The 25,925-nt window shown below is 40.4% G+C and overlaps 2 protein-coding genes across 3 annotated transcripts in view; one reads left to right on the top strand and one right to left on the bottom strand.

The window, feature by feature from the left end:
* The window catches only part of PRDM4 (PR/SET domain 4), a 57,474-nt gene extending 43,181 nt beyond the window's left edge, over positions 1–14,293 (top strand). The window contains exon 13 of one of the 2 annotated variants that reach the window (XR_006205082.1): positions 14,212–14,293. The gene's annotated coding sequence lies outside the window, so the exon portion shown is untranslated. Of the gene's footprint in view, positions 1–2,643; positions 2,729–14,211 lie in introns of those variants that run through there. The other variant, XR_006205083.1, reaches the window with a different exon arrangement.
* On the bottom strand, positions 1,603–25,925 carry PWP1 (PWP1 homolog, endonuclein). The gene is made up of 15 exons (XM_042947626.1): positions 25,716–25,925; positions 23,180–23,238; positions 22,627–22,811; positions 20,953–21,038; positions 20,756–20,852; positions 15,161–15,271; positions 14,179–14,309; positions 13,506–13,567; positions 8,189–8,285; positions 7,250–7,311; positions 5,708–5,819; positions 4,064–4,154; positions 3,852–3,973; positions 2,749–2,854; positions 1,603–1,961 (listed from the first exon to the last, which is right to left on the bottom strand). The coding sequence occupies exons 1-15, from the start codon at positions 25,785–25,787 to the stop codon at positions 1,852–1,854; spliced, it is 1,503 nt and encodes a 500-aa protein (XP_042803560.1). The 5' UTR covers positions 25,788–25,925; the 3' UTR covers positions 1,603–1,851.

Below are 25,925 nucleotides of genomic sequence, written 5' to 3'. Positions count from 1 at the left end.
CAGATATCATTTCTACATCTATTAAGATGACCCTGTTTTTATCCTTCGTAATGAGATGTATGATTAATTTGTAGGTATTGCACCACCCTTGCATTCCTGGAGTAAATCCCACTTGATTATGATGTCTGATCCGTCTAATGTTGAATTTTGTTAGTGTTTTGAGGACTTTTGCACCTATGTTCATGAGGATATTGGCCTATAATTTTCTTATGATGTCCTTTTCTAGTCTAGTACCAGGGTAATGCTGGTTTTATCAAATGAGTTTGAAGTATTCCCTCCTCTTCAGTTTTCTGGAAGAGTTTGAGAAGATTAAGTATGCTTATTCAAATGTTTGGTGGAATTCACGCGTGGTGCTGTCTGGTCCTTGATTTTTGTTTACTGGGAGGTTTTTGATGACTGAGTTGATCTAACTAGTAATTTGGTCCCTTTAGATTTTGTTTCTTAATGATACAGACTTGGTAGGTAGTATATTTTGAGGAATTTTCCATTTCCTCTAGGTTGTCTGATTTGTTGTACTATATTCACAGAAGTTGCTTATGACCCTTTGCATTTTGGTGGCATATCAGTTAACTTCCTTCTCGTGTCTGAGTTTGCATCCTTTTTCCTTACCTTAGTCCAGCTAAAGGTTTGTCAATCTTTTCAAAAAACAAGCTCTTGGTTTCATTGATCTTTTCCTGTTTTTGTTTCACATGTTTCCTCCCTGATCTTTATTCCCTTCCTTTCTACTAACTTTGGGCTTCGTTTTTTTTTTGTTTTTTTTTTTTTGTAGTTCCTGGAGTTGTAAAATTAGGTTGAGAGCTTGTTTTTTTTGATATAGGCATTTACTGCTGTGAACTTCTCTTAGAGCTGCTCTTGCTGTATCCCTGAAGTTTGGGTATATTGTATTTCCATTTGTCCCAAGGTATGTTTTAATTTCTTCTTTGATCTACTGGCTGTTCAGTAGCCTGTTATCTAATTTCCACATATTTGAAAATTTTCCAGTTTGCTTCATGTAATTTTCTAGTTTCATACTATTGTGTCAGAAAAGATACTTGGTATTTCAATTTTCTGCAATTTATTCTCTGCCCTAGTGTGGAAATTATTTTTTATTAAAGCTTTTTGTGGTACATGTGATATGTGTGCCTGGGAAGAATGTTTGTTACTTCTGGAGGGAATGTTCTGTACATGTCTGTTAAGGCCAAAGTCCCCTACTATTGTTGTATTACTATTTCTCCCTTTAGGTCTGTTGATATTTGCTTTATATATTTAGGTTGTGATATTTATGGATGTTCTAGCCTCTTGTTGGACTGATACCATCATAATGTTGTGCCCCCTGTCTTTGATAACAATGAATACCATGCTGGGCGGGGGCGGGGGGGGGGGAGGCAGGCCACTTTTAATTTAGTGATTAAACTTTACGAGTAGCATAGAGAACACTCCTAAAATCATGAACATTAACTGGAGAACAACATCAACTGGAGAACAATCAACTCAGGAAGAACAATTCCTAGGTGTTCATGGCTAGTGTGAAATCTTGGCCAAATCACTGTTCTTCTAAAATTCCATAAATGACTATTTTACAAACGTAGGTTACCTATGACAGATGGCATATTTATGGAATTATTTTTTAAAGATTTTTTTTTGTTTTTATTACCCTCTTTAAGAAATGCAGTGGGAGCCCTAAACACCACATTTAAAAGGCAAGCACAAAGATCAACCCTGTTTGTGCTGCCCCCATAGCTGCAGGAGAATGTCTGGCAGTAGGAGATGAAATTTGTTTCAGTCACTACATGGCTGTAGCCATACATGGATGTTTTTTAGGCTAGCTTTTTAAAAAACGGAGTTAAAGTAATAAAAAGTTTATGATCCTCATTAAGACTCCATTGGTGTGTCTGAGCTCCTGCTCCCAAAAGGGCCACTAATAGATGAACTTCTTGTATTGCCGAGAACAAGCCTCTCTCGTCTTCCAAATGCTTCATTTACTAAAACACAAATAGTTAAGAAATTACCAGATCAGAAAATTAAGAACCTATAATATAAAACAGAGATGTAGAGATTAACAGTATGATTCTCTGCCCTAGTGTGGAAATTAGTTTATGAAAATATATTTGATGCTTTATAAATGGGAAATGAAATTACCAAGAAGTCCAAGGTAACATTCTGAATGATGTTAATCGTGTTTTAGATTGGTCTACCATTTATTCTGTGTTTTGTCTTGTCCTGGATTATGTAATCTACCTTGATAAAGTGTTTCTTCTTTCATCTTTCTCTGTATCATAACCAGCAGAGAACTTTTTATGGATTTAGGACCTTTTCTCTACATGGAAGATTCAGGAATCAGTGGAGCTATGTCTTCTATGTTTATAGGACAAACCAGATTAACTCCCAAATAATAAATAAGCGGCCAGGTTCCCCTGAAGGGGGGTGAGTGGTCTCTTGAGGAAGGCAGGACTTTGTACGAAGTAGTTGAGAAAAGGCAGATGATTCACACTGGGAAGAGGAGGGCTATTCTTTGAGACCATGTTACATTTCCTTCCAGCTTTTCTAGAAATTCAAATTTTGTCATAAAATATTTTTAAAGCAGTTTACATTTAAATTATGAAGACAGATTTGTGAATATGAACATCTCCAAATTAAATGTGATCTTGTCTATTTCCCAAGCAGACTATATTACAGGATGAACACTGGATCTACCGAATATACTCAAGCCACACACTCTGTGTTAGCCCACAGAGAACTCGTTCAGATAAAGGAAATTAAGATTCTTACCTGATGAGACTGTGCTTATATCCCAGACCCGAAGTCCTTCCTTCTGACCTCCAAAAGCATAAATAAATGGCAAATCGGGGCAACAGGAAGAACAGAAGAGAACTCCCTGGGAGGAAGAAAACAGAAGGTTAATGATTCCAGTCTTCCCAAAAAACACCAATGTAAAGCCCTGTTCCTATCTATATGAACCTATCTGAATGGTAACAGAGAACCAATTCACCAGTATCTCTTTTAAGCCTATGAAGTAGTTCAGAATCAAGGTGGAAGGAATATTACAAAATGAAGCCAGACAAGTTCGGCATGATACAGCTATTCTGTGAGGATATGTGCACTCTGACCACTCAGGTCTCTAATCTGCTCAGTATTCCCAGAAACTTTATTTTCCCTTTTAAGCAACGATGTTACTATGGGTCACCATTGAATCATTTTTTAAACTTCTAATTTTTTTACCTTTATTACTAGGTAATGCATATACATTATGGAAAATATAAACACGAAAAAGTATAAAAATCACTAAGATAATCACCATCATGTTTTGGGACAAGGTCTCGTAAGGACTTAAGCATTCAAATATAAGCATGGGATAGTACCATGTAATTGTGTCTGTAACCTACCTTCTCACATACGTTTGTAAACATCTGCATATGCAATTATATAACTCAGTGCCTGGCATTTAGATATTTGCTAAATGAATTCTGGTTATTTCTGAATTTTTCCTACATGCTAATCAATTTCAGTGTAGTCAAAACTAGTTATGCAAAGAGGCAGTGCTTAAATAAGCGGACCCTAATAGCTGCAATGCCCTAACGGTCCAAGCTTTCCTGGGATGGTCCTCAATTTAGAGCTAAAAAAAGAAAACCGTGGCCATTCCACTTGAGTCCCAGACAAGCCTCTTTCCACTCTTCTTACCAAGCAACTGTTAATCATGTCAGGTGGGAAAGGAGCCAGATAGGGGAAATCAAAGATTAAGTCATAAACCTGGCACCAAATTGAACTAAGCTCAAAATTAACTTCCCAACAAATCCACATTCTTTAATGCAGTGATTCCTAGGGAAAGATGACAATACAGGTCAAAAGCAGAAAAAATGCCCAGAGAGTCTTACCATTTTCATGTCTCTAGAGTGAACCAGACTTGGCCTGTCTCCTAATATGTCCCAGATTTTCACATATTTGTCTGCTGATGCTGTCACAAGACAGCCCTTGATTTGACTACTTAGATCAAGACCTGAAGGAAGATAAAAGATCAGTTCAGACTCTGACATAAAGATTTACTTTATCATTAAGTTAAAAGAAATGAAACACTATTCTTGCTCACCGGAGATTTCATCATTGTGTGCATTGAGTGTAAAAACTGGCTTATCTGAACGTGCATCCAAATTATACACAAAGCCGTCATCTGTGCTGGCCTGGAAAGAGAAGATGGGCAAGATCATGCTACATGGCAATAAAACTTAGTTATAATGAAACCCAGCTATTACCTGAGGAGCTTATTACAAAATTTACTTGTGGACAAGCTGAATTTGTTCCTCCGTGAACTAATCCACCTCTTAGACAACTCTGCAGTTGGGTATGAGGACAAAGTGCTGGTCATGGCATGGACTACAGTTAGAGATGTGGAAGCAGAGGTGAGATCCAAGAGAACAGAGGCCTGGGGGTGTGGGGGGGGTGGGCACAGTCATTTAAGGTACATGTTGAGGAGGAACTCACAGAAGAATCAGAGGGAGAAGGGCATAACAAAGGTCAGAGAAGCCAAGGAAATTGTGTTTCTGAGGAAAAGTGATGAATGGTGTCAACATTTTGGTGGAAAGGTTTAATCTGCTAAGGACTGGAAGGCAGCAGGGGGTTGTTACACTTCCAAGAAAGGGACAGGAAAGAAGGAACCAAGAGATAGACCTAGTCAGGATGGGAGAGACTTGAGCCTATATATGGGCTGAGGGCAAAAGAGCCATTAGAGGAAAAGGAGAAAAAAAGGACAAGTGACTCAGTCTTGAAGCCAGGGCTGCGGAAGGGGACAAAAACAGAAGAGGACAGAAGTCTCGTCCTTGGGAGGCGTGGGAAGGTGGTTACACCATTTTATTGTAATCCCTTGCCATCTTCCTAAATATTTGTGATTTTAGTACCAATGACAACTTGTCAGCAAATAACCTCAGGAAATGTGTGCTGGAGTGTCGAGAGCCAATGTACAATACGGCATTCAAATACAACCGGGACCTCACTCCCCATCACAGTTAAGTGGAGTCTGGCTTCAGGTAACAGCTGGGAGCAACACTGCACCTCTGAGCACCTTTGAGATTAAATGTTCTCAGAATCACTGTTTCGGGAACCTTATTAAAACTGTCCACATATTTAAGAAAGCGGTTGTTCTCTCATTTATAAAGCACTAGATATGTACTTTACGAAAGTTAGGAACTATATGGATGTGCCACACTTTCTTTAATCTTCTGGATGAAAGCTGGGATGTTATTTCTCCATGGATTAAAATGTCAGTGGAATGTTACTATTTTTATCTTTAGATCTAAATACTTCACAAGATTAATACAGAAAAACAGGGCAGGCTCAGCGGGCAGAGCATGCCAACTCTTGATCTCAGGGTTATGAGGTCAAGCCCCATGTTGGACATGGAGCCTACTCAAGAAAACAAAACAACAGAAAAAGCTTTTCAGAAATTCTCTCTACAGTGGAATTAAAATGAGTCGTTACTAGGGCACCTAGCCTACGTGGCTCAGTCAGTTGAGCGTCCGACCCTTGGTTTCCACTTAGGTCACAATCTCAAGGTTCTTGAGTTCAAGCTCTGCATTGCATCAGGCTCTGTGCTGGCAGTGTGGAGCCTGCTTGGGATTCTCCCTCCCTCCCTCTCTTTCTGCCCCTCCCCCCATAGTCTCTCTCTCTCTAAATAATAAACTTAAAAAAATAAGTCATTAGCAACCTGGATAAGCAAAACAGTAGTATGTAGTCTTACCAAAAAATGACAAGGTGAAAAGTGATTCCAAGTCACTCTCTCAATCTGCCCACTGAAACGCCACATCCGATGGCTTTCATCTGGACTTCGGCAGTCATACAAAGCCACTGACCTGAACACAGACGAGCAAAGTCAGGGTTTTAAGAGTTCATTTCTTCTATATGTTGTATGTTTATTTATAATGAAATGGTAATAAAACAACCCTGCAAACTCGAGATCCAATTATTTACAGACAGTTTTAAGGTTCTAAAAGCAGAAAAGAGGAATTGATTTTCACTAACTGGCAGACTCTGGTTCTATCACTTGAAGGCACTGGTGGCTCTGGATATCACAGTAGCCTTAATTGTCTCCAGGCTGAACCCTCCACTTACAAGATGAATCCTATCTGCAAAAGACAGGACAACTTCTTAATTTCCCCTTTCCCAGCAGTGCTCAGAGCCAGATAACCCATGTTTGAGCTACATTTACTCTCTACAAGTAGGTTTCTGTGCTGGGGGAAGCTAATGGATACACCTTTGTGATTCTGAATGAATCCCAACCAAAAAATATAAACCTATCACTCTTCAAAAAAATAAGAACCCCGGGGCTCCTGGGTGGCTTAGTCAGTTAAGCATCTGACTTTGACTCAGGTCATGATCTCTTGGTTTGTGGGTATGAGCCCCACGTCGGGCTTCACGCTGATAGTGTGGAACCTGCTTGGGATTATCTCTCTGCCTCTCTCTCTGCTCCTTCCCCAAGTACACTTGCTTGGGCTCGCTCTCTCTCTCAAAATAGATTAAAAAAAAAAAAGAAGAAGAAGAAGAAGAAGGAATCAAAGACTGCTAATTGGTTTCTGCTTCTATTAGCTATCTCTACCTTCAGACCCAATCCATAAAAAGATGCAGACACATGACTAGAAACCCTCCGTGATGGACTGTAATGGGTCTAACTCTTCAGCTGTCCCTAAATCCATGCCCTCAGTCAATAATGTTGGAATCCTTCCATAAAGGCAGAGTTCATTTCCTGCTCCATGTGATCTCGCTCGGCCAAGAAAGCAAGACAGAAGTATACTAGTTCTGAGCCTAGATCTCAAGAGGCCTTGGTATCCCTGCTTAAGCTTCTGACCTCAGCCTGAGAACGTGTGGGCTAGCCCACTGGTCCCACGAGGATGTGAAACACAAGGAGAGATGAATCTTCATGGCCCTACCAAAACAAGCCAAGATTAGCAGACCTCCGATTGAATCTAGCCTAGATTAGCTCAATGTTGCAGTGGTATAGGAAGTACATGTTTATTAAGTCACTGAATTTTGGGATAGCTTGTTTCGCAGCAATGGCTAACTCATACACCCTCTAAAAATCAAAGTAGCTGCTAGTTAGGAACTACATTATTATGACAAAAACACATTCCCATGCAGACTGAAAGAACCAAAGTTCAAAGGGAAAAAACTAAGTATTACTAAAAGTTTAAACACTCAGTAATATATTCTGAGCATCAAGTGATACTTTTTAAATCATATCAAGAGGATAAAAACAGTAGGGATAACTCCTACAGTATTTTCTTACTTATCATAGGATCCAGAAATCAGAGTCTGTGCTTCAAATGGATGAAACTGCAGAGTCTGGACCTAAAAGAAGGAAACATAAAAACAGATCTATGTTTGTTTGGTTTTGGTAAAACTGCTTAATACTCAACAGAATCAATTTGGCAATGTTTCCATAAATTCTTCCTTTGAAACGTAGTACTATTTAAAGAAACAAGGGGTGCCTGGGTGGCTCAGTCGGTTCAGCGTCCGACTTCGCCTCAGGTCACGATCTCGCGGTCTGTGAGTTCAAGCCCCGCGTCGGGCTCTGGGCTGATGGCTCAGAGCCTGGAGCCTGCTTCCGATTCTGTGTCTCCCTCTCTCTCTGACCCTCCCCCGTTCATGCTCTGTCTCTGTCTCAAAAATAAATAAACTTAAAAAAAAATAAAAAAAAAAGAAACAAACGTACTACATAGTCAAAAGGACAAAACACATTTTCAAATAAAAACTTAAAAGACATAATGCAGCATTTCTCAAGTTGTGTTTCACAGAATGCAGATGTCCCTCAAATGCTAAATATGTGCAGAACAAAACAGGAAGTGGCCAAGCTTACCTGGACAACTCCACACACTCCGGAAGCCCCACAATGTACACCAGCACATTAGATCCCCGAGTTCTGCAGTAACACATCTGTTACATTCTTTAACCTCATCTGGTGACTGACACCCCTGTCTCTTTTTAGGGTCTTGGTAAACATGCTATCATGTACTAGTGTTTCCAGTCACTTCATCTTTTTGTCTTCATGTCTGCATCTCTAAGGTGGGTAATTATATCATACGGGGCTCTGTGAGGATCCACTAAGACAGTATGTTAAAGCATTTTGTAATTCACAAAAAGCCATACATAAATGTTTGGGATTATTTGTAGCCAACATGTGTCCCAGATTTTTTTAGAATCCATTTTATCCACTCAATCACCATACCTTGTCTGTGTGTACGGCAAGGCTAGCTGCTGGTTTCCCCAAGGACATATCCCACAGAATTACAGTGTTGTCAGCTGATGCACTTGCCAACACGTTTCTGAGAAAGGGAGGAGAAAAATCAGGTAATCTTTTTTTAAAGTCAAGAGCACTAAATGTAAGAATTCCATTTTCAATAACGACAAAAGGAATGAAACACATAAGAATACATTTTAAAAAAGAATTCAAAATTTAAATACAAAACTAAAGATTATTGAAAGAAAGAGTATCTAGATGAATGGAAAGATATCCCATGTTCATGGATTGGAAGACAATGTTGTTAAGACAGAAATTCTGCCATCTACACACTGATCTAGGTTCAATTAATCCCTTTCAAAATCCCTGCAAACTTTTTTTTTTTTTTTGGCAGAAAATGAACAAGCTGGTTTTTCAATTCATATGAAAATGCAAAGGACTCAGAATAGCCAAAATGATCTTGGAAAAGAAGAGCAAAATTGATAAGCTCACAGTTTGGATTTCAAAATGGACTGAAAAGCCACAATAATCCTAACAATGTGCTACTGGCTTAAGGACAGACACACAGGTGAACAGAATAGAATGAAGAATAAACCCTCAAATTTATGGTCATTTGTTTCTGACAAGAAGGTTCATATTATTCACTGGTCAGTGGGGAAAAGAACAGTATTTTCAACAAATAGTTCAGGGACAACTGGATATCCCCACACAAAAGAATGAAGTTAGACCCCTATCTCACACTGTACTCAGAAGAGAGCATGGACCTACCAATGTAAGAGCTAAAACTATAGAACTCTCAGAAGAAAAGAGGTATAAATCTCTGCACCCTGGGTTAGGCAATGGTTTCTCAGATATAACACAAAAAGCCTAAGCAACAAGAGGTATAAATAAAACATCATCAACATGAAAAACTTTTGTATTGCAAATGATACCATCAAGAAATTGAAAAGACAATCCACAGAATGGGAGAAAATATTTGTAAATCATATATCTGATAATAAAGGACTTGATTCTAGAATATATAAAGAACTCTCGACTAAATAGAAGACAAATAACACAATTAGAATATGGGCAAAGAATATAAACAGACATTTCTCGAAAGATCTATATAGCCGGTGAGCATGTGAAAAGTTGTTCACTAGGGAAATGAAAACATGGGATACCATCATACTCAAAGGATGACTATAATGAGAAAGACAAACAAGAAGTGCCAGCAAAACAGAAAAATTAGCTACCTTGCTGGTGAGAATGTAAACGGTACACACATTACCCTATGTCCTAGCAATTAGGTATATATCCTAGAAAATGAAAACACAGGTCTGTGCAAAAGTCTGTTCATGAATGTTTACAGTAGCATTATTCATAATAGGCAAAGGGCAAATACAAACCAATGTCTATTAACTGGTGAATGGATACACAAAATATGGTATATCCACACAAGAGAATATTATTCAGCAATAAAAAGGAATGATGTACTGATAAATGCTACAATAGGATGGACCTTGAAAAGATTATACAAAGTAACAGAATCCAGACCCAGAAGGCCACATATGGTATGATTCCATTTCTAGGAATGTCCAGAACAGTCAAATCCATAGAGACAGAAAGAAGATCAGTGGTTGCCACGGGCTGGAAGGACAAGAGAATGAGGAATGACTGTTAATGGTTTGGATTGCTTTTTGGATAAAAATGTTAGGGAATTAGACAGTGGTGATCATTGTACAACTTTGGGAATATACTCCAAATCACTGAATTGCACACTTTAAAGAGTGAATTTTAGGACATGTAAATTTATACCTCAACTTTTTTACAAAAAAAAAGCATTAAATGCTATTAATAGGAAAAACCAATTTGCCTATCTCTTAGGGATCAAGCACTAATAATGTAGTTCTATAAGTGAACACAGGCTTAGAGCCCAGGAAACCTGAGACGGATTTCTGGTGCTGCCATTTATTAGCTATAAGACTTAGCTAAAGACTTAAAAGTCAGTCACACCCCCTTGCCTACCAATGAGAATGCTACAATCAATTTAAAGTTATTACTATTCAAGCACATGGCTGAATGACCAGAATACAGTAGGCCCCTGATGTTAGTTGCCTGCCTTTTCTCCTTGTAAAAATATAGATATTCCTGAAATTGAAAGCTCATTCTTCAATATCTAGTTTGACATGGCTTGATACAGAATCAAGTCATTAGTGATAGTAGTATTTGTTCAGAAAACTAGTATGCTGTTAAAATGTCAATGGGTTCATTTTTGGATATTATTTCCTCAAGAAGTATTTCCATTATACAAACTGCTTTCAGTTTTATTACTCCCATTTCAGTGACACGGGTAGGGTTCTCTTTAAGATGATCATGTGTATTCAGATCATGTTAGCTTTTTCCCCTACTCAATGAATTTCAAACCTTCTAACATTAAGTCCCATAAACAAGCCATTAATGTTTTAAGTCCTCGGCATGTCACAGACTAAATGTTAAATTCCCAATATTTTATTTATATTCAATGATTGCCAACAGCATTGAAAGTTAAGAATTTTATGGTACATTTGTTTCTCATCCTAGTCCTTTCTCAAACATCTGAGATTCCTTCCACATTAAAATTCTTCTTGTATGAGGCTTAAAAATAAATACCCTCCCCACAAAACTCCCAATTGCTACCCATTCCCAAGAAGAGCACTCTTCAATAAGAGTACGAGCAGAGAACATGCATTTGGTCACTGGGAGCATTTTAGGAGAAACCAAGGTCCCCAACGAAGACAACATCGGCATGTTGTTCTTCACCATGATCCCAAACCCTCTGCACCAGAAGATGGAAAGTATTTAAAAGCATTCTGCACCTTTTTGGTAAAGGAAGGGCAAAGGAAGACCCAGGCCTAAAATAAGATGGAGAAAGCAGAAGAGTTTCGGGATGAAGACACAGGAGGCACTGCAGTGAGGGAGACGTGAGCGCAGACGGGGCGGGACAGGAGCAGGGGGGCTGGCAGTATGTGAGCGGGAAGAGGGAGCCACCGTGGCTGGGGACAGGGACTGTGGAATCGGCTTGATGATGAGGGGCTGTTCCATCAGAACTTCCAGTTACCCAAAGTAACACCTGCTATATAATAAAAATTTAGTTTATGTAATTACTGTGACAGCTCAGATCTGTAAATGAACAGGTTCCTCAAAGCACGGTACGCTCATATTTGATCTCTTATTTATCTGCCCATTCATCAGGAACAGGCCCAATTTAGACAAAGCTTGGAGAAGCTTTCAGAAACAAAATAAAACAAAGCACAACAGATTTTTGGTCCCTTGCTCCAGATCTGACTCAATCTTGAGAGGATGAGAGCCTAGGAACTGGTACCTTAAAGGGTCACCCAGAAGATTCTGACTGGCAGGTTAAATTTAGGAGATACTAACCTACATAACTTTCTTGGGTCCATTTCACCAAAAGGTTCTAACTCTGAAGAGGTCCGAACACAAACGAGATGCAGATGTCCCTTGGTAAGCTAGCACGCTGGGATCCTCCCCAGAATGCTCACAATTCCAAAGTATCCTGTGTAACAGAAATGCTAAGAAAATGTGCCTCGGACAACCCAGTTTGTTTTTACCCCTCAACCTAATGCTTACCTTCTTTGCCTTAGTAGCCCCTCAAGCCAACTATGCTATTAGGAAAATGGTCTTTTGGGGTAACTATTAACGATGAATATAAAGGCTATGCAGATGAAACATGCAAAAGAAGTAAGTGGAACTCTTACCTTAAACCGTATGTAACAATTAACTCAAAATGGGTCAGACACCTAAACCCAAGAGCTATAAAACTTTTTTTTTAATTTTTAACGTTTTTATTTATTTTTGAGAGAGAGAGAAAAATGAATGAGTGGGGGAGGGGCAGAAAGAGAGGGAGACACAGAATCCGAAGCAGGCTCCAGGCTCTGAGCTGTCAGCAAAGGGCCCAACCCAGGGCTCGAACTCGGGAACCGTGAGATCATGACCTGAGCCGAAGTCAGACGCTTAACGGACTGAGCCACACAGGCGCCCTAGACTGTAAAACTTTTAAGGGAAAAGCTTCATGACAAGGATTTGGCAAAGACTTCTTGGATAGAACACTAAATGCACAGGCAACAAAAGTAAAAATAAATGGACTACGTCAAAATTATAAACTTCTGTGCATCAAAGAACACTATCAAAGGAGTTAAAGGCAATCCACCAGATGGGGGGAAATATTTGCAAATTGTAAATCTGATGAGGGATTCTATCCAGAATAAAGAATTACAACTCAATAAAAAAAAACCTAACAACTCAATTCAAAAATGGGGCAAAGGACTTGAGTCAGCATCTCTCCAAAGATATACAAGTGGCCAATAAGCACTTGAAGAGTGGTCCTCAAAAAGGTAAACAGAATTGCCACATGATCCAGCAATTTCACTTTTGGGTATATACTCAAAAGAATTGAAATCTGGGACTGAAAACACATATTGGTACACCCATGTTATTTACACCAATGTGCAAAATAGCAGCATTATTCACAACAGCCAGGAGGTAGAAGCAACCCAAGTGTCCATGGACAGATTTATGGACAAACAGAATGTGGGCTATATGTACAATGGAGTATCATTCAGCCTTAAAGAGGAGGGAAAGCTGGCCACATGCTACAACATGGATGACCTCACACTAAGTGAAAGAAGCCAGTCACAAAAGGGCAGGTACCGGGATTCCACCCGTATGAGGTAATTGGAGGAGTCAATTCAGAGACACACAGTAGAGTGGTGGGTCGTAGGGCTTGGGGGTGGCCAGAATGGAGAGCTGGTTTCAAGGGCACATAGCTTCTGTTTCGGAAGACGAAAAAAGTTCTGGAGTTGGATGGCGATGATGGCTGCATAACAATAAACCATACACTTAAAACATAGTTAAAAATGGTAAATATTATGTATATTTTACCACAATTACATAAATTTTAACAAATGTGGGTGAGATTTTGTGAAAACTAAATGAAGTGAGGGCAACGTCTCCCAGGAGGAGATACAGTTTGGCATCGTGGATGCCGCAACACACACAATTTTTCCAGTGGTGTTGGAGAGGGCACCTGCTCGCCACGTATGTAACGAGCCCGAACGCCCACCAGGCGTAGAGCTGGCAGGTGGTGTGGGGGCCGCAAGGATACAGACAACAGAGCTCTTGCCTTCAAGTGGACATACTGCAGGAAAGGGAAAGAAGACATGGACACAGAGACCCCCAATGCACAACACAGAGACAGGTGTAGGCATGAGGTGAGAGGACAGTGGTTACAGTCTCTAACAATCCTCCAAATGTTATTGCTTTTTACCTGATCAGCTTATTCCAAGAAAGGTCCAGGACAGCATCGGTATGCCCCTCTGCTGAGGAACTCTGTAATAATTGTTTAGTTACTTTTTGTATTAAAGTGCCCCTGTAATTGATGGGTTAATTTGAAAGATTCTTTCAATCTTAAGGTTATTGTTCCATCTTAAGCAAACTTGCTTGAAGACCTAGATAAAGAAATACCTTGTCTTCCTATTAGAGACCCATGATAAATACTCCTTACAGAAGAGAAACTGTAGTCGTTCTTAATCTAGGTGGTACAGTTCTATAAATATCACCCCCCACCCCCAAAGTCAAGTTTTCAAAGCTGCAGGAATTAATACCATGGGTATTTGGAATTCAACATACTAAAGGCTAAATAGAAATTTTTCAAAAGTTCAAAACCAGCATATTAGCACGAATAGTTACCACCTATCAAAAAGGATCATAACCAAAGAGTAAGTAAACTGTTTTGTGTAAGGATGTATAATGTACCAATGGAAGTTTTGTGGAATCAGAGATCAGTTTTTCCTTGGATGGGCTTTTTGAAACCAGAAACTACAGTAACTTCATAACTATCTGTCCTGTTCCACCGAAGTGAAAAAGTGTATGCTCTCTTTGTCCCCCCAACCAGTAAATTTATCTCTGTCATTGGAGTTTTAAGTAATTAACTTGTTTACCTTCTTTCCTTTCTTTTTCTTCTTTTTTGACAGTTTACTTCCAAGTGTGAAGACTGGCTCTAAAGAGTCCACTATATCAAGGTCCCACACTTCAATAACAGGAGTCATATTTCCCACAGCAATGTAATTTCCTACAGGAGGAAACGAGGTGTTTGATTTAAATAATTAAAAATACTGTACTGCAGACTGAGTAACGGCTCAGAGTGGTTTCTCTCAGACTTCCATATGCATGTGTTACCACCTGAATATTGTTAAAATCCATATTCTGTTTCAGAAATTCTTGAGCGGGGGGCCCTAGGTCTGCATTTCTGACCAGTTCCCAGGTGATGTCAATACTGTGCTGCTGGTCCTTAGACAATAATTTGAATAATGAGGGCTCAGTCTCTTGGCCCAGGGTCCTCACTTAAGTCAGGAGAACAAAAACCCTCTGCCACCTCCACCCGTGTTGTGAGGAGGAAGATCTAATCAGATCACGAATGTGAATAAGCTTGGCCAACAAGATGTAAGGTAGGAGTATTACCAGATTTCACCTTTCTTAGGGAGAAGGGGGTGCAACTAGCAATGTGCAGCTGTGGCCAAAAACACCAACATGAGAACCTAATTCTCTCTTCATTTTGGTTTTACTTGATGCTTTCTGAAAACAGTCACGCCATTAAACTCCTGGACACTTCATGCTATTTTATGCTGGGTTTTTTTTTTTTTTTTTTTTAAACTTCACCCAGTTCTACAGAGGCTAATGCTGTCAGGTCCTGTTCTTCTGCCCTCAGTGGAGCAGCCATCTCTTTTTTATCTGACGTCCAGACACATGCAGACTCAAAACAACTAAGTGATTGTGTTTTAAGAACCATGTAACTTCATAAAGTAACATTAACTTCATAAAAAATCATCAACTGTGAAAACATTCACACAGGACACATGACTTATGCTATGGAATCACATACAGGACCAGGAAACACTGGGCCATCTGAGTTGTTCTAGTTACCTGTAGAATCATCTGGGCTAGGATCAAAATTCAGCCATTCCACGCTTAGAGGGTATGCAGACAGCAGTATATCATGATGCACATAAAAAGAATCTTCTTCCTGATTATAAACTGAAAATATTGGGATGAGACTTTATTGCATGAGAATAAGAAATCACATCCCACTGAAAAGAACAGACTCTCCCTATTAAACCTACTGGAGCCATGGGCTTAAAGTGAGACACATTTGATGGCATTAAAAGGAGCCTCCAAAGTTGTTACTGCTCAGCAAAACTTGTGCAAATCTCATATACTCCTGTCATCTGGTGCGCTCCAAGGAGCCAGGAGCAAGGACAGAGAATGGACATCTGCCTGAGCACTCTGCATGCGCACTGTTCACACAGTCCTACCTTCCGGTCTGCCCGCTACAGAAAACACTCATAAGGGCTCCGTAGGGAGTACTTCATTACGATCTTTTAGAGGTCTATCTGCTTATAAGAAGAAATAGAAAATAATACTGGAGAGAAAGAACTCGTACTTAGAAATCTCAAAGCTTGTCGAAAATTACTTTTATTTTTTTAAATTGCTTCTTTAATATTTAGAGACCAACAATGTAAATAAAGCTCTTGAGACTATTATTGGAATCAGACAACTAAAAGAATCAGCTCCTTATCATTCTCAGTTATACTGTTAAGGAGCACAAAATAACCATTAAAATCAGTGACTAAAAAGTCTTTCAAAAATTATATAATGAAACACTGATAAAATAGAACCCAATCAGAAATTCCTCCAAATATGCTTTTATTAGAAAGAAGCATTATTAAGAGAGGCCAAGGATTTTTTAAAAAGATTCCTCAGACCACTTTCTAGGTATGTCTCCAGAGGCAAGGGAAACAAAAACAAAAATAAACTACTGGGACTACATCAAAATAAAAATTTTCTGCACAGCAAAGGAAATAATCAACAAAACTAAAAAGCAGGGGCACCTGGGTGGCTCAGTTGGTTGAGCGTCCAACTCTTGATTCTGGCTCAGGTCATAATCCCAGGATTGTGGGATTGAGCCCCATGTTGGACTCCGCACTAAGAGTGGAGGCTGCTTAAGATTCTCTCTCTCTTACCCTCTCCCCGCTCTTGCCCTCTCTAAAAAAAACCAAAAAAACCCACAAACTACAAAGCAACCTACAGAATGAGAGAAGGTATTTGCAAATGACGTATCTGATAAAGGGTTAGTATCCAAAATATATAAAGAACTTATAAAACTCAACACCAAAAAGCAAATAATCCAAATTAAAAATGGGCAGAAGAGATGAACAGATGTTTTTCCAAAGACATCCAGATGACCAACAGACCCATGGAACGATGCTCAACATCACTGATCATCAGGGAAATGCAAATCAAAACTACAATGAGGTATCACCTCACACCTGTAAGAATGGCTAAACAATGACGTAAGAAACAACAGGTACTGGCGAGGATGTGGAGAAAGGAGAACCTCTTGCACTGTTGGTGGGAATGCAAACTGGTGCAGCCACTCTGGAAAACAGTGTGGAGGTTCCTCAAAAAGTTAAAAATAGAGTTACCCTACTATGATCCAGCAATCGCACTACCAGGTATTTACCCAAAGAAAACAAAAATACTAACACAAAGTGATACATACATGCGCCCTGGTGTTCTGTACAGATGTTGTGTGGCTTATGCATTTCCGCCTGGAGCCACACATACACAATCATGGGGGCTTAGTTGGCTTACGCTCTGTATCTGGCCTCAGGATCAAAACTGGCCCTTCTGTTCCTGACACTAACAGGGATTAACGTGCCTCACATTCTTCCCTGAGCCAGACCAGCCTGTCCCCCTGGAATGGATCAGGGAGGGAAGAGAAATATGCAGACACCCGGGCTCCTAAGATTGTTGATACCATAAGAGAAACAGGAAAAAACAGCTTACTTGGGACTGCACTTAGGCAAACTTAATGACTAAACATAAATCACACCCGAGTGGTGTGTGTGTGTGTGTGTGTGTGTGTGTGTGTGTGTGTATGTGTGTATATATATATATATACATATATATATATATATACATATGTATACGTATATATACATACGTGTGTGTATGTATATATATATATATATATATATATATATATATATATATATATATATATATATATATATATATATATATATATATATTTTGCCCCTAGGGAGCAGCTAGTTGGAAATCTCACCTGGGGGACACTCTGCCCAGGAACCTCAATTGGGACTCCAACCAGGCTGTTCGCCACTGGGCTTCCCCAGCCGGAAGGTTGGCTATTATAAGTACCCGACTTGATGTATTAAGCCTTCTCTGTTCTCTATACCTCTCCCTCTTTGTTTACTGTAATTCTCTCCCTCTTGTTTACTTATACTTCCTTTTCCTTATAATTAATAAAGTTTTCCTCCACGAAACTGAAAGTGCAGCTATGGTGAATTCTTATTATTTATAACACCTCTTGTTTATAGCAGCATTATCTACAATAGCCAAATTATGTAAACGGCTCAAGTGTCCATTGACTGATGAATGGATAAAAAAGATATGGTATAGGGGCACCTGAGTGGCTCAGTCGGTTGAGAGTCTGACTCTTGATTTCAACTCATGATCTCACATTTTGTGAGACTGAGTCCCCGCAGAGGGCTCTGTGTTGATAGCACGGAGCCTGCTTGGGATTCTCTCTCTCCCTCTCTCTGCCCCTCCCTCGCTCAAAATAAACTTAAAAAACCCAAAAGGTGTAGAGTGTGACATACAATAGAACATTACCCCACCATAAAAAAGAATGAAATCCTGCCATTTGCAGTGACATGGATGGAGCTAGACAGCATCATGCTAAATGAAATATGTCAGATGGAGAAAGACAAATACTATAGGACTTCACTCATACGTGGAATTTAAGAAACAAAACAAATGAGCAACAGAGAAAAAAGAGAGACAAACCAAGACTCTTAACTACAGAGAACAAAGTGATGGTTAGCAGAGGGGAGGGGGGGTGGGGAGAAAGGGTAAAATAGGTGACGGGGATTAAAGAGTTCACTTGTGGTGATGAGCACCAGGTATTATATGGAAGCGTTGAATCACTATATTGTATACCTGAAACTAATATTATACTGTATATTAACTGGAATTTAAATTAAAAAAGAAAAAAGTCCTCAAACTTCTGCATCTGGGATAGATCCTGGGATCAGCAGATTCCATGTCATGTGACTTCCATATGACTTCACATTGAGACATATGTTCAAAATGATAAGCTTGTGATCCTGCAAGAATCTCAACTATGGTCAATGTACTCAGCTTACATTTTAGATAAAAAGGATAAGGATGCTTCAAAACAATCTTCTTTTAACCATGTCAAATCAAACATTCAGATCAGCTTTAGAGTGCAATTTTGAATTCTTTTTTTTTTTTTAATGTTTATTTTTGAGAGAAAGAGAGCACATGTGCATGAGCAGGGGAGGTGCAGAGAGAGAAGGGGACAGAGAGGATCTGAAGCAGGCTCTGCACTGATGGCAGAGAGCCCACTGTGGGGCTCCAACTCACGAACCACGAGATCATGACCTGAGCCAAAGCTGGACACTTAACTGACTGAGCCACTCAGGAGCCCCTTGAACTCATTCTTGATTAGAGATATGCTGAATAATTTGGAGATCCAACCAAATCCAAAAAAAATATATATCCTTATTGACCTAGCTTAGAAGGAAGAGGGAACGCAACTGCTTTATTTAACTTAACTCCTGATACTAAATTCAAAGGAATGACTCCAGTAAGCTCTCACAGGATGTATAAAAATCGATGGCAAATGCAAACAGTTTCAATTTTCTGAAATTAGAATTGGTCTTAAAAAAAGAGAGAGAGAGATGGCGAGATATAGCTGCACAGAGCCAACATTAAAAAAAAAAAATGGTCTTTTAAAAATTTCACCAACATGGTTTTCATTTGAAATACATAAATATCAAAGATCATTAGAAGAATAACTTCACACTGAGGTATCTGCTATTTAAAGCCTTTTCATTTTATAAATAGATCTACAATGGGCTATGGGATTAAAATGGCTTAATCTACAGGCTTCCTGCAGGCAGCCTTAGAGTTCCAGAAATCCAAGCTACGAAATCGAATAAGTGACAAAGTAACCTAGAAGATGTCAAAAAACATTAAACATAAAGATCTTAATTTTTAAAAAATATATATATTTTAAAATGTTTACTTTTGAGAGAGAGAGTGAGGGAGAGCATGTGCGTTCAAGTGGGGGAGGGTCAAAGAGAGAGGAGAGAGAATCCCAAGCAGGCTCTGCGCATTCAGTACAGAACCCAATGTGGGGCTTGGACTCACAAACCGTGAGACCATGGCCCGAGCCGAAACCAAGTCAGACACATAACTGACTGAGCCACTCAGGCACCCCTAATTTTTTTTTTAAGTTAGTTAGTGTGTGTGTGTTAATTTATTTACTTAGAGAGAGAGAGAGAGATGGAAGGGCAGAGAGAGAGAGAGAGAGAGAGAGAGAGAGAGAGAGAGAGAGAGAGAGAGAATTCCAAGCCAGCTCTGTACTGTCAGTGCAGACCCTGAGGTGGGCCTTGAACTCAGGAACCGTGAGATCACGACCTGAGCTGAAACCAAGAGTTGGATGCTTAACCAACTGAGCCACCCAAGTGCCTTAAAGATTTTAATTTTTGAGCTATGCAGCTATGTTTCCTATAATAAAAGGCCTTCGCCTAATATCTGTAGAGCTTCGAATTTTAAAGACAGATGAATAGAAGACTGTTGGAGAAGGACAGACATGTCTGAGGATGTGTGCACGGGAAAAGGGGCAAGAAAAACAAAAGGGAAAATCTAGAGGCAGAATATTGTAGACATCTTGAAGGTCTATTTTTTAAAAAACAGTTATTTAATGTTTGTTGAATAAATATCAACATTAAATACATCTGATACAAAAATCCAAATGAAAATGAAAAATTCAAGTCAGTGCCTACTTCAGATTCAAAGCGTTCACCTCTGGCAGTGGTACAAACATTCCTTGAACTGGGAAAGGTGACCAGAGGAATGGAGACCTTAGCATTGAATTATTGTGAAGAAATAAAATGTTTTGCAAAAAGGGAAATATTTGAATTGACTGTGGAAAGCAGGATAAAAACCTGTCTTTTAAAGGTAATCTTTACCACATAGAGAGAAAATACCCAAAAAAGAGAATGCAGTAAAAAACCAGGGCAACAAGTTACCGTAGGGTAATGAGACTATAATTGTTTCCTGCATTTTCATTCTGTTTTACTTCTAGGTTTTCTCCAGTGGGGGGTGGGGGGAGGATGGGAGGAGGGGAGTGAAAAACTGGCAAAAATGTTCCGATAAAAGATTTAAAAACCCCATTAGCACCTTCCAGGAGACCTATTTCCATAAATAAAGCCAGATACCAAAGTGACAGACCAGACCACACACGCCCAGGCACAATGACCAGAATTTCTGTAGACTATATGCAATTAACCACGTAACTGAAACGAAATCTAGCAGGACCTGGCACCTAAAAACTCATAATAGCAACTACTATAGTGATTATTTTAATCTTAGAGGACCTTTCTGCAAGCGATGTCCCCCACTTACCATGCACCTCTAAATTGCACTGGTCTTGCTCAGCTCTGCCACAGACTATGAGATTGTCACTGGGCTTGATCAAGAAATCTTCACGTTCATATTGTTCCTAAGTGGGAAGAAAAAGTCATTAACTAGAAGCATATATTTGGTAAGGTTCCCAAAGACTTACTAAGAAGCATAATTAGAAAAGCCATGTAAGTATTTACCGTATCCTTCAGAGTAACATAAGGATCTTGATCATTACTTCCATAGACTGTAAGACCCAAAAGAGACTCACCAAGAGTTTCAGTATCTGTAAAAATTCAAAAATTGAAACCAGTAAGTCATTTTGACGAAAGCATTTTCCTACAGTATCCAATATTTAGACTAAACTCCAACTGTCTATTTCATAACTAACTGGATCATCCCTAGTCAGGAAAGGAAATACTGAGTAATCAACAGGAATTTAAAAGCCATTTATATGTGATCTTGGACTGCGTATCTGATAGTCTTGGTATTCACAATGTTCCAATAAAAGAATTAAACTGTGAAGCTCTCTCTTAGAAAATATTACAACTCTGCTCAGATTCTCTAACTTGCTCCTTGTAGTCATTATTAAAAAGTGCTACAGAGAGGTGGCCTTGAAAATGTGGAGATAAAATTACCCTAAAACACTAGAATTGATACAAATAAGGGTGGCCTGGTCAAATCAAATTTAAAAAATGGTGAGTTTCACAAAGTTAAATGGGCTTCTTTATTGCAAGATTTCTGAGAACTGCTGATATGCTAATTTGCCATATGACTCTGAAAGAACCACTACTGTGCCTTTTCCACTAAACGTACTTCCAACTGGCATTCTCTTATGGCATTATCTGCAAGGGTGACACAGAGTACACCCCAAATAATGGAAAACTCAGGAGAAGAAAGATACTCTAATTGCTGAGGGGAGCTACTTTAAGGAAGAGGACGATTCAGTCTTGAACATTTGACCGGCAACAGACATAGGAATTTCAACTGGATGAGAAAGAGCCAACAGTCCACATAGTGTGGGGATGATGAGGAAGCAGCTTCTGAATGCCATTTCTGCAGGTTGGGTTAGCTCTTCCTTTCTTTGTATTCCCATGGCACTCTGTCCTAGCAGGATGGGAGCAAGGTTAGGGGCCCACAACCCCGAGTCCGAAGGAAAACACTATTCTCTGCATCTAATGAAGTACACGGAGAGAATAAAGGCTTTAGAGCAAGAGAATGTTCAACCCTCAGCTCCACTGTTCAGCAGCTGTGTCACACTGGTAATGTTACTTCATCTGTGTAAGCCTCAGTTTTCTCTGTAAAATGGGGGTAATAACTCCTCTCTCATTAACACAAAGAGAAACGAGTTACAGATTAAAAAATTTTTTTTCTCATTCAGGTATAGTGGAAACACAGTATTACATTAGGTTCAGGTGTACAACACAGGGATTTCCCATCTCTTATACATCATGCCATGCTCACAAGTGTAGCTACTGACGGTCAGCATACAATGCTATTATAGTACCTGCGACTATATTCCCTATGCTGTAACTTTCATCCCCCTCCTCATGACTTATTCATTCCATAACTGGAAGCCTGTATCTCCCACTCCCCTTCACCCATTTTGCCCATCCCCCAACCCAAGTTACAGGTTATATTCACTACTTACAATAAAATATATGATACTGTGTTTTTTTTAGATTTTAAATTAGTGGGTTAGCTTATTTTCTAAACTAGTTTAGGAAACACACGATCTTCCTGAGCCTTGAGCCAGATTATTTAACTGGCATAAAGGACAACGAAATCTCACAGTAAAGGTCTGCAACACTAGAAGCATGATCTAATACACGAAGCTTGTGATTAAAAACCAGAAGAAGTGAGTGAATTCTAACCTGGGTCACCTTCCTCATCGTATTTATCTAGGTCATACTCAGCCAGTTCATCGTCATCCAACGTCCTGTCGTCCTCTGGGTCACCATCTTCCAGGGGTTCCCTTGGTCGTGCCTGGGTACGTGCACTCTGCATGCCATCTTCCGAAGGATCGCCTGTCTCCTCTTCATCACTGCCACCTTCTTCTCTATGCCAAGGGAACAAAAAGATAAAGAAATCACCCAAATGGTACCATTCAATAACAAGACCACCTGTCATCACTGTTTAAGACTTCCACTTCACCTAGACTTTAAAGTCTACCTAAAGTAGATTATCAACAATCTTTTTATTTTTTGATTTTTTGAGAGACATAGAGACACAGAGCACAAGTTGAGGAGGGGCAGAGAGAGAAGGAGACATAGAATCCGAAGCAGGCTCCAGGCTCCGAGCTGTCAGCACAGAGCCCAACGCGGGGCTTGAACTCACAAACTGTGAGATCATGACCTGAGCCGAAGTCGGACGCTTAACCGACTGAGCCACCCAGGCGCCACAGATTATCAACAATCTTAAACTTACTGTAATTTTTCCTTTGCTTCAGCAATGAGACGTTTTACTTCTTCTTTACTAAGCTCTACCTGTAAGAGAGCAAACATTTCATTGAGACATGGCTAAGGAAATCATTCTAAATCTCTGAATTACAAAGAAGTTTGCAAACTAATGTAAAATATAACTTCAAAAGACATCAAGAACTAAACTTCAATCTAGACTCTCTAAATTCACTGTAAATGGGAGTTTTCACATGTCTTTATGTAATTAAATCCTTTCCTACCTCAAACTGTTAAAAAAAATTATGCTCAGTCTACCTCTTCCCAGACTTTCCAAAAAAGACTGACTTGTATAAACTGACTTCTATGATAGCCCATCTCATTTCTTTTAATTATTCTGTTTTCTTCTTGGTTACTTCTCATTTTCCCTGTGGGTATTCCTAAACAAACCATCCTTGCCTTGCTCCTCTGCTCGTTTTCTGGTTCTCACTGCCAACGATTCACTCATCATGCTGTTAATTTCTTGTGAAGCTCATTCATTCTGAAGACTAAAACTACCACTTACAAACTGATTACCCAAACTCCCCCTTCTCTAGCCCCACACTCCAGTTCCATCTTTCTAGCTGCCTTTAAGACCCTCTCCACTTGGGAGATCCTGTACAAAATTGGAATCATTCTCTTCAAAACTGCAGTCTTTCGCCTAATCAGTGCTTCAGTACCTTTTAAAACACCCCATCAGTGCTAAACTGTAAGCTCCCTGAAGACAGAAACCCACTTGTCATTGTGTGTTTATACATATAGTTCAATGCTCAGCTTATGGTAGGGATCCTTGTATGAATCAGTCACTCACTCAGTTTGCACTAAACCACCTCTAGTAATATGGAAATCCTCGAGGGGTGACATTCCATTGTTCCAGAAACTAAGGGTTTTTAACTAAAAGATAATTCTTTTTCTTTTTTTTTTTTTTAACGATTATTTATTTTTGAGAGACAGAGTGTTAGTGGGGGAGGGGCAGAGAGAGGAGACGCAGAATCCGAAGCAGGCTCCAGGCTCTGAGCTGTCAGCACAGAGCCTGACGAGGGGCTCAAAAACTCATGGATGCGAAATCATGACCTGAGCTGAAGTCGGACTCTTAATGGACTGAGACACCCAGGCACCGCCCCCCTTTTTTAAGATACTTATTTTTCTAATTATTCTCATTGACCTGGGTTTCTCTGGGATTTTGTAGCATAAACTCACCTCTTCTTCCTATAAACTCTTCAAGCAGTTCCCAAACATGTTGGCAATTAGAATCACATGGGGGAAATCTTTTAACACTCCAAACCAATTACATCACGTATTTGGGAGTGGGGCACAGGCATCGGTATTTTTTAAGTAAGCTCTATGCCCAATAGGGGGTGGGGGCGCTTGAACTCATGACCCTGAGATCAAGAGTCGCATGCTCCACCAATTGAGCCAGCCAGACATCCTAGGCATCAGTATTTTTTGAAGCGCCCCCAAGTGGTTCCAGTATGTTGACATGTTTGGAACTCATATAGCCTTTAAAAGCCTATATATCCCTTTTTACTAACAACTATTACCTCCTTCAATAACTTCTAATGAGATCATTTTCTGGCCCCGTTATAAATATGCACTGGAGCCAAGCACTGGTGAATAAAACAAGCAAGTCTGTGCCTTAGTGGAATTTACACCTCCCGGGGACTATTCCAATCCCTCATTCCTGTTAATTGGACGTCTCAGCCACTTACATTCCTATCACTTCTCATCTCCGGTCATCACGGGTCCAATTACATTCAATCCAACGCCCCGCCCCTTCCTTTACTCCCACTGACATACATGCACTTGTCAACTCCATAAAGGACGGGAATCTTTCTGTTTTGTTTATGTCTATCTCCAGACCCTGAACAACGCCCAAAACGCAGAAAGCACTTGTCAGTATCAGTTGAACAATTTAAGTCATACCTCCACTACAGACTCATTCTGTAACTTCTGTAGGTCTTTCCTTCATAATGTGTCACGTTTACCTCTCATCCCCCACTGCCGCAACAACATCTCACTTGGATCGCTGCAGGAAATTCCTCATTCAACTCCAGGCCTCACGGCATCATGGTCTCCACACCAGTTTTCCTACCCTACACCTCTCATCCCGCTCACTCCTCCGAACGCAGGAGTGGAAAGTGGTTTTACACACGTGCTCCCTCTTCCCGTTATGCCTGAAAACGCACTGGGGTGAGCGCGAAGCCAGGGTGCTGTCAAGAAGGCTTTGGGGAGATTTCCCACTCTGAGGAATACCCCGCCCTCCTCCCACCTAAGAGGTCCACGTGCCGGCCAATTCGGGGGTGGGGCTGGACTCGGGGGAGGGGACCGTGAGGGGGCGCGGCCCCCAACTCCCAGGCCCGGGGAGCCTCAGGCCTCCTCACGACAATCAGGCCAAAGCCGGCCTCACCCCGTCCAGTCACAGCAGCCAGGCCAAGGCCGCGTGTAGAGGGTCCCGGTTCTCCAGGCGGGGCTGACCGAGGATGCTGCGAAGAGGCCGCTCCCCCTACCTTCCAGCGACCAGGCCTCACCTTGTCCGGAGTCTCTTTGGCCACGCCGCAGCGGACCCAGGCCACGCACGTCACCTGGCGGCTGCGGTTCATGGTCTTCAGCTCAAGGGCGCCTCACGCTACAGACTCGCCCCCAGCAGCACTGGGACTCCCGCCGACTCCCAGCCCGCACGCTCAGCGTACAAGCCCCGGTGCGCTGCCTGCGCACGGCGCACGCGCGGGCTCTGGTTT

The sequence above is a fragment of the Panthera leo genome, chromosome B4, assembly GCF_018350215.1.
Source record: "Panthera leo isolate Ple1 chromosome B4, P.leo_Ple1_pat1.1, whole genome shotgun sequence".
Classification (NCBI taxonomy): Eukaryota; Metazoa; Chordata; class Mammalia; order Carnivora; family Felidae; genus Panthera; species Panthera leo.
The sequence above is the reverse complement of the archived record's forward strand: the minus strand, read 5'-3'. Positions and strand labels throughout refer to the sequence as shown.